The following is a 9,764-nucleotide window of genomic DNA, read 5'->3' on the forward strand; positions in this document are numbered from 1 at the left end:
TATATTCTTGAAATTTTGGTCAAAATATTCAACTTGTACGTAAATCTGGAACAAACGTCCAGAAAACTGCAAAACTGCTGAAACATTGAGTTCCTTTAAATCAAGGCTAAATACTCACCTGTTTAAAATTGCTTTTGAACTATAATAAACGGAACAATAATCAACATATTTGATGTGCATTGATGATTTTGTTGCACATGACAAAATGTAATGTTTATTGTTTCACAATTGGTGAACTTGAATTAAATGTGTTGCCACACAAAATAAACGGGAGCTAACTTAGTTAAAACATTAGTTTTACAATGTCACTTATGACAAGTCATTTTGGCCCTATTATCGTTTATTCACCAACTTTTTCCCACGTACAAATTGGTGCCATTCACCACGCCTAATTAATACATTGTTTCTAAGCTAATTTTACAACAAGTAACAAATGAAGCTTAGGGATTTCAGCCATGTACTGTGTTACAGCGGCATGGTTACTTGGGTCCTGTAGGATCCAACAAAAATCATTCTGCAAACTTAGACTTGTGCAGTTGTATAAGCAGAGATGTACCGAGACATTGCTCATAAATGAAAAGTTTACTGTTAATAGGAAATAGCTTAGTGGCTGCAGCACACTTTTGTCATCAAAGAGTGTCTGGGTCCAATCAGCTCAATAAATCAGCAAAGTCAGGATGCTGATGGTTTCCTGTTTTATGAAAAGTTCCGGAAATAGAAAGGATGTACAACAGCCAGACCTCAGAGAAACATAAAACATTAGCAGCTTTGCTTTGAAATTAAATAGGGATTTTCTTTTTTCTTCCCTAAAAGCTTTTTCTATGACTAGTAGTCTTTATTCAATAGTAGATGGGCAGGAAGAAAGACAGAGAGAGATGAGAAAACTGCATAGGCGCCCATTAGAGAGCCATTTTCTATCAAATTCTACCACAATGTTACAACATTTTTCTTAAATAAAAACAAAAAAACATTAAATGGAGTAAAACAAGGTTGCTATTAGAAAGTATTTCCTTCAACGAAGACATGAGAATATCGGCACAAAGCGACCAATTGCACCCATAATCCGGATGAGTCTGAAACATAAGTTCCAACTTTCAGGAGGAGGAACATGTGAGCAGCAGATGCAGCCGGATGGAAATCATCAGCTGACTGGAAAGATTTTACAGGCAGAAAAAATCCACTGGAAACAGTGACTAAAAGTTCCAGTGTGACAGAGCTAAACAGAGGATGTAGTTTAAAAAAAGGACTGATTCAAGCAGTCGAGGCTCAGCCCGAATGGCCGTCATCGAGCCAGTTGGTGGATCCTGCACAGACAGACACTTCCACAGGTTTTGTTTGGACAAATCAAGACAAGGTAGCGTTTGCAAGTGGTTCTATATGAATTTGAAATATCAATACAGCCGGTTCTGTGAAAATCTCAGGTGTTTTTGATAACTTTATTGACTAAGTAATAGGATAAAGACCAGACAACACAGAACATACAGCGCCTAGAAAAGGTATTCACTTCCTTGGAGGTTTTACCTGGTTATTGCTTTTACAAATCAATCATGATCAACAAAATATGGCTTTTTGACTTTTTTCTTGCATGTAAAAATATATTTAATAAAATAATGACCAATAAATAAAAATATGTAATTTTATGTGCTGAAGAGGGTGCAATCCACACCAGAAATAACAAAAGCCCCAAAACAGAACCCTGAGGTACACCATAATTAAGAAAACTTAAAGAAGACATAGAATTTGTTGCAGCCACACTACATACTGATACGTACATCTGATACACTGATACACCAGCCCAGCACCTTTAGTGATATGACCGTCTACTGGCTGCGGACCAAGAGCTCTGCTGCCAGGCTTCACCTATAGGAGATATTTTCTGCTGAGACGTAGAAAATACGAGACATTTTATCTGCTATGTGCAAACATTTAGAGCAGTGAACGTCCTGCCACACTGCTCCAAAACCACCACAGCAGCAAATTCTGAGGAGCAACTCAGAGGTCTACACATTTCACTGCTTTGCAGAGTAGACCATGACAGAAAACCAAGAAAGAGGTCAATTGACTGAACTTCCCAGCAGTCGATTTGGAAAACAAAAGCAACACAATAATGTCTTCTCATCCTTAACCCACTGCAGAGGCTGATCACCTGAGCTAAGAGTCTAATTCCACATGTTGCAGAGCAGCAACTTGATGCCAACTGCACGTGGCGGCAGCTATTCTGGTTGATGCTGAGCGTACGTGGCGTCATGACACAATATTGGACCAGAACCAAAGCTGTGCTTAGCACCGCTTTGAGTCAGTACATAAGTTGTAAACTATAATTGATTAACCATTTGTAGCAACTCACAGATAAAGACATCCAAGTTTGAATTGGGGACTGGGCGTTGTGGCTTAAGAAGAAAATCTTATTTTTTCACACCAAGTTTGATTTTAATCTATTTGTATTCTCCCCCCAAATAACAGAAACTATTTCCCAAACAGTGGCTTTTATTTCAATCATCCATTCTGTGATTTGTACGCAAGCGTATTAACACCAGACTGATTATGAAAATGTAGTTATAATAATAGCAGAATAAACACCCCTTTACCAGAAAATCATGTCTTAAAATTATGAGAAAAAAGTTGTTTTAATAAAAAAAAATTAATGGAGGATTTTTAAAAATAGACAGTTGCTTACAAAGTCTTCTCAAAGTCCTGAAACTGATCATTTATTGCTGAGGTGACAAAAGATGAAGTATTTCTATTAAGACTTATCTGTAAAATCGAAGTGAAACTTCACAAGATGCTCAACATTCCTCACTTTAATATCTTGTTAGTTTTCTTTTCTCATAAAATACAACCTCATTCTTTTAATATGACTAATTCTCGTAATTGAATAAATAAACAAAAATATTCACCTGACTAATATTATATCATAGACCTCAAAGTCCAAATAAAATATTGTGTAAAACATGCTTGTCAAACAGGATTGCAGTTGTGAGTGTGCTGACCTCCATCTGAACTATGGAAACAAAAGGACTGCATTGATGGGGGAGATATTTAATTTTTTCAAAACGAAATGTTCAAATACAAAAATTTGATTCAATGATAAAACCAAATCATCACCCATTTTTAAGACTTTTTTCTTCTTTTTTTTTATTATAGAAAACTGATAAAAAAGCCCTACTGCTTTTTTTCCCTCTCGCTATATAAAAGGGTAAATTCAGCTGTTTGGAAATACTTCCAGTAGTGAAAACTCGCCTGTTGTCAAGTTAATCATTGGACATGAATGCTTAAATGAACATTAGCCAAGCTAATGCAGGCATGACTAAATGCAAAGCGGTAGTAAATGATTCAGTGTATTAGACCCTTCTCTAATAGCAACAGCTGATAAGAGACTGAGCCACTGTGGTGGGCACCGGAGTGTGAGAACGTTAAACAGCACAAACACCTCTAATCTCACCTTGTTTATACAGAACACAAGCTCACACTGGTTAGTAACCTCCTCAGTAATGTGTGTCACTTATGCAATCATAAAATGCTTTAATAACTTCCATTTACTCCCATTGATTTGAACTCATGTTTGCAGAATAAAAGAGTGAGGTAATCCCATTCCAGCTACAGCAGTTGCACTAAGTGCTGAATAAACAGAATGTATGTGGGAGTCATTTATATTATTGAGAAACTTCCCATCTCAGCTCACGTACACACCATTTATTACCCAAACACAATCAATGACATGGCATTGTGCACCGTCAGCACACACACACCCACCCATCTTTCACTTCCCACTGGCTGAAAGAAAGTCCAACACTCAAAAACATTTGGGTCATTCAATCTTAGTGATGGAACTAGAGCAGAAAACCGAATGTAGAAACAGTCTGCAAACTGGACAACAACATGCGCTGCAGCCACTCTGGGGAAAAAACAAGAGTACAAACAAAACACTTCCCAGAATGTGTGTGTGTGTGCGTGCATGTGTGGGTGTGTGTATGTGTTACTGAAACACCTGAGCTTCTCTGGGTGAAAACATCTGGCGCAGATTCAAATATGTCAAAATTATGAACGTCAAAATTAGCCACTGGCCGCCAAATAAATAAAAACACTCATAACACAGCACTAAGCAGCAGCTACAACAACTCTGAAGAAAATTGGATAATATGAGTTACAACAATCTACAGATGTATTTCTGAATTTGAATCATCTATCTCTGCTTATACTACTTTATTCACTGAAAAAAATAAATCAAGAAACAAAATTTCCAGTCTTTTTTCTACACTGCCCATTTAAAGCTTTAGAACATCAAATCAAAAATCATTTTAGAAACTGAAACGGATTCTTTGTTTATTGCTGACTAAAGTAAAAAGACCAAAATCCTACATTGCTATTTATCTTCTTGATTGAAGTGTGACGAAATTGCATCAAACCATCACTTTTGTTGTGTACCATCACACCACTAAGGCACACCCAATAATTAACCCTAGGTAAATACAGTTGTTGCTGGGAATATACGGTACTTGAAAACAGTCTAGCCTAGGGAATATGCAACCTGCAGCTCCGGAGCTGATAGTAGCTCTTTGGAGACTTAAAAAGTCTCTCAACAACTTTGGCTAAAAATAATATTGTTTTAAAATATCAATATAAAAACTAATGCAGTTCTTGATGTTTTTTTTGTTTTTTTTTCAGAAACACAAACTGCCAGTAGTAATGGGTTGTCAGGATCTACTGATTCGTAACAATCTAAACCTTTCAAAGCTTTGGGAACGTCATGGATGGGAAGCTGGGAAACAGAAAGTTTGATTAAGTCATGAATAGAAGAAGGAGAAATAAGGGGGTTGCAGTAAATTTAAGGGTCATTTAAATGTTTCGCTGTATGAGATAAATAATACTGTTTTACAGCTTTGAAAGAAGCAGTACAATGATACCTGCAGAGGTGGAAATTGTAGCCAGTCAGCTTCTAAAACCAGACTTTCTTGCAGCTGCTAATAGCCAATTCTTCCTCTGTAAGGGATTAGGAGTACGGCGCAGTATTGGAGCCAAAATTAAGACTATTGGACACCTAATAGCGGTGGCTAATTCCTTGTCACAGGAGGCTATATGTATTTCCAAAACCAGCTACTGATCTGATTTATGTTAGCCCAGCACAGCTAACTGAGCAGCTGCTGGCAAATGAGACGGAGGCTGCTCACTAGCGTTTGCTTTGGAGAAGCTAACAACTAGCAGACTAGGCTGGTCAGCCACTTTATTAGATAAATACTTTTTTCTTCAAAGAAAACAGTTTAAAGAAAATGCCTGGCAACATATCTGTAAGCGGCATGTACTTGATTCATTGACGTGTTGTCTTGTAGTATTTACTGTAATCCAACGTGACATCAAACATAAGCATCCGTACACAATACTGATACTAATACGGAGCTGAAGTTGGCTTCCCATTGAAGCTTCTGATTCTGAGGAAGATTTTTGTGGGAATTGTATCTAATGTTAAATAAAGGTTTTCGAAACTACAAACTGGATTTCAAATATTCTGATTTTAATGTTGAATAATCTAGTCCCAGTTTGAACACAAAGTATTGACATTTAAAATACATGAGATTACAGTAGCAGAGAAAGGTACTCAAGGTAGCAGAAAGAAAATAAGTTCCCTTTAGCCATTTCTTGAATCCAAAGTTTCAATTTGAAGCCAACTTCAGCTCTTCGTGTTAGTAATGAGTCTTAAATTTTAGTATGGTGACAACCATAACCAGGAGCTATGGCAAAAAGCAGGATTATTATAAACATAAATACAATATAATGATAATAAAAAATACTTCCAGTTTAAGTTATAGTTTATGAAAAAAAAGAATGCCGTCACAGTTAAAATGATGAAAATCCTATATAAAAAACATCTTTAGCAAAATGTCTAAGATCTCCTTTTGTGGCTTGAATCTGGATTCTTAGTACTCCACAGCACCAACCACACACAATCACTTCACACATTCCCAAAGCCTTGTCCAAATCCCAAACAGATGACTGGGATTGTCAACAATTTGACTAAAACTGAGTGAGAGAAGGGGTACAAGCTGAGTGGGTCGCCAGTCCAAAACAGAAATACACTGGACAAACAGCCATATATGCCCACAGCCTTTCCCGAGGGCAGCTGAGTGTAAAAGAGAGTAACCAGATACAGCTACAAATCATGAGAACTATCAAAATCTACTAACACAACCCAACATGCTTGTAACTTCAACCACATACAACAACAGTTCGTCAAACACATGTGACAAAGAGACAGTTCCCACCTGACTCGCAGACCACCGATCCTGGCTTCAGCTCCAGCATCATTGTCACCATGGCGATGTCTGTGGTGTAGAGAATCTGGGTGCGGTGAGGCAGCGCGACGGTCCACAGCTCGGGTGTGGGGTGGAGCACATGTACCCACCCGCCTTTACTACAGGTTACTTTAGAGCCGTAGCGCTGACTGATGAGGTCTGTGGAATGGCGAATGACTCCGAAGCGAGTCTGTGTCTGAGCACCATGCTGCACTTTGACGGCTGTCACTGAGTTGTGGCCCAGGTGAACAATGGCAACATCCCCATCTTGGATTAAATCGGAATATTCAATGAAACTCATGGTTGGCAGTCAGTCTGGAAAACAGAGGTGAAGTATGTTATATTAAAAAGAGAAAAATCAATATGGCTGTGTAGGCTGGGGATGAAACTTTTTTTTTTTTTTATTCCTTTATTTAATCAGGTAAACCCCGTTGAGATCTAGATCTCGTTTTCAAGAGGGACCTGAAACAAACTTCACTCCCCGTCGGGGAATCGAACCCCGGTCTCCCGCGTGACAGGCGGGGATACTCACCACTATACTAACGAGGAGATGGTCATGGAGGAGGAAACTTAACATATAGCCTAAATTAAAGCAAACTGGGTACAATATAAAACTTTAAAAAGGTCTAAAATATAAACAAACCTTCAACTAAAGCTTTTAAGGTCTTGACTGGGGACCAAAATTGCAACATTTGTTACATTTTCAGCTGAGTAAACTAACCAAAACCTTTGGACAAAAGATGTCCCCACCTCCCTCCACCCCATCATCTGTGGTGGTGCTGCACCAAAAACTACCAAAGGAAATGACACAAAAGCCTCTGAAGAAGACAACGAGGACCATTTTTGTTTCCTTCTTCACTAAATGGAAACAAAAATGGAGGAGAGGTTGTAGAATTTCTCGTCTTTACTAAACGACCACAGGTCATTTCTCCCATAGCACTAGACTCTTGAGTTTGTATTGGGTGTATTTACCCAGAATGCCCTGCGTTGCAGTCCACGGCCAGCTTTTTGAGCAGTCTCCAGTCCGCTTGACATTCTCATACACATTCAAAACACACCAGAATTCGCTTCAACCAAACCGAGACCGAGATTTGTGGACGGACCAGAGTTTGCTTTTTTTAGTCCGCATCTGAGTTCGACTACATAGTCACCATCCATCCATCCATCCATCCATCCATCCATTTTCTTCCGCTTATCCGGGGTCGGGGCGCGGGGGTAGCAGCTTCAGAAGGGAGGCCCAAACTTCCCTCTCCCCAGCCACTTGTTCCAGCTCCTCTGGGGGAATCCCAAGGCATTCCCAGGCCAGCCGAGAAACATAGTCCCTCCAGCGTGTCCTGGATCTTCCCCGGGGCCTCCTCTCGGTGGGACATGCCCGGAACACCTCACCAGGGAGGAGTCCCGAGCCACCTCAACTGGCTCCTCTCGATGTGAAGGAGCAGCGACTCTACTCTGAGACCCTCCCGGATGACTGAGCTTCTCACCCTATCTCTAAGGGAGAGTCCAGACACCCTACGGAGAGAAAACCCATTTCGGCTTGTATCTGTGATCTCGTTCTTTCGGTTATGACCCAAAGCTCATGACCATAGATGAGGGTGGGGACGTAGATCGACCGGTAAATTGAGAGCTTCGCTTTTTGGCTCAGCTCTCTCTTCACCACGACGGACCAGTACAGCGCCAACTTGACGGAAAACGCTGCGCCAATCCGCCTGTCGATCTCCCGCTCCCTTCTTCCCTCATTCGTGAACAAGATCCCGAGATACTTGAACTCCTCCACTTGGGGCAGGACACTCCCCCCGGCCTGGAGAAGGCACTCTACCCTTTTCCGGCTCAAGACCATTGCCTCGGATTTGGAGGCACTGATCCTCACCCGCTTCACACTCGGCTGCAAACCGCTCCAGCAAGAGCTGCAGATCATGACCTGATGAAGCCAATAGGACCACATCGTCTGCAAAAAGCAGAGATGCGATCCTAAGGCCACCAAAACAGATCCCCTCAACACCTTGGCTGCTCCTTTTACAATTACACAACAAAAACAATACATTTATTACTGAGAGAAATTCAAAAAATATTTATGAAATGATAATAAAAATCATCCTCCTGTCTGGACTGGAGCCAGTCCAAACAGTCCTACAGTAGCTTGTAAATAAATTACAGATATCTGTTGCCACGTCCCTCCTGACCTGCCCTCTCCTAAGTGAAATTAAAGCTGCAGTATGTAACTTTTATAAAAAAAATTTTTTTTTACATATTTGTGAAAACTGACATTATGTTGTGACAGTGTGGTATAGAGATAATCTGTGAAAAATGTAATTCCTCTGCCTTCTCCAATGCTATCTAGAAACAATCAATCAGAGGCAGGAGGCGGGTTTTAGCGCTGTCAGTCACAATCTCATGTGACTGCTCGTCCTCTCTCCCCCTGGCTCTGTGCTATGGTGCAACTAGCATAGCCTGCTGAAAATGCTCAGTTTAGTTAGCATAGCTACCAATGACAGCAAATAAACAGTTTTCTTGTTATGATGACTTGTTTCTCCGCCATTAGCACATTTAGCAGTGAGTGAATGAGGTCGACTGACAGCACGAAGAGCGTCCTCCTGGTTCTGATTGGTGTTTTTGGTCAGAACGGTGAATTACTTCAGCCAGCAATAGTAGTTCAGAGACGAGGTGGAGAACATTGATCTCTTTTCACAGATTATCTGTCTAATAAACTGTCACGATATGGTAACAACTTTAACAAATATGGAGAAAAGTACAGTTATATCCTGCATTTTTAATAAAACGCAACAACATAGCATTTTTTGAGAAGTCTGGTTTGCTTCATGTATATTTTACATGTTGCCTATGACTGTTGCTGGTGGGGAGAGACATTTTAGCAATCTAAAACTAATTTTAAAGCATGTAAGCAACCTATTTGCATAAAGTATGCGGACTGTTGCATGTAAAATTTACAAGCAGTAAATAATGTGCGAGTATCAGTATTGGACCAAAGAAAGGAAGGAAGTTGCAGGCCTTTAAAATTGTGATGTGTTTTATGGGCTAAATAGACTCAAAAAATTGTAACAGCAGCTGTCCTGTTACACTTAATTTAATTTTCTGTCATGGGGCCCAAGATTCCTGGCAGCGCCCCTGTACTAAGCTATGAATATTTTTCGTCCCAGTTTAGTGATACTTTGATTAAAAGTTAATTAAATGCATTTTACAGTGAATAAATGACCTTTAAAGTTGTTCTGGTGAATACTAAAAACTTTTAGCATCATTATGTCATATTGACACATTCGGTGATATGTTGGTGCTTCCACATAATTGCACTAATATGACTATGTTTACTTATTTTTCACAGCATGCTGCGGACATTCGATTAACTGCGCACATTTTCAAACAAAAATATTACTTCAAATTCCCACAGTTGCCATGGTAACCATTCTTTTTATACCACGCGCTCTGACGGTTAGGATACTACTCGAGGCAGTTCTCGAAAGA

The 9,764-nt window shown here is 39.8% G+C and overlaps 2 protein-coding genes and 1 non-coding gene across 4 annotated transcripts in view; all 3 read right to left on the reverse strand.

Annotated features, from left to right (window-relative positions):
* LOC116708618 (MAP/microtubule affinity-regulating kinase 3-like) overlaps positions 1-9,764 on the reverse strand; it is a gene marked incomplete at its 5' end in the record, with an annotated part of 485,947 nt that overhangs the window by 464,295 nt on the left and 11,888 nt on the right. The gene's annotated exons all lie outside the window — the stretch shown is intronic.
* Positions 1-9,764, reverse strand: part of trmt61a (tRNA methyltransferase 61A) — a 39,048-nt gene that overhangs the window by 13,209 nt on the left and 16,075 nt on the right. For both annotated transcript variants that reach the window (XM_032546530.1, XM_032546529.1), the window contains exon 2: positions 6,258-6,602. In XM_032546530.1, coding sequence (XP_032402421.1) covers positions 6,258-6,588 — 331 coding nt within the window. In that variant the 5' untranslated portion in view covers positions 6,589-6,602. The remainder of the gene's footprint in view (positions 1-6,257; positions 6,603-9,764) is intronic.
* Positions 6,765-6,836, reverse strand: trnad-guc (transfer RNA aspartic acid (anticodon GUC)). The gene has a single exon. It is a non-coding gene; the product is annotated as a tRNA-Asp (tRNA).

The sequence above is a fragment of the Xiphophorus hellerii genome, chromosome 19, assembly GCF_003331165.1.
Source record: "Xiphophorus hellerii strain 12219 chromosome 19, Xiphophorus_hellerii-4.1, whole genome shotgun sequence".
NCBI classification, from domain to species: Eukaryota; Metazoa; Chordata; class Actinopteri; order Cyprinodontiformes; family Poeciliidae; genus Xiphophorus; species Xiphophorus hellerii.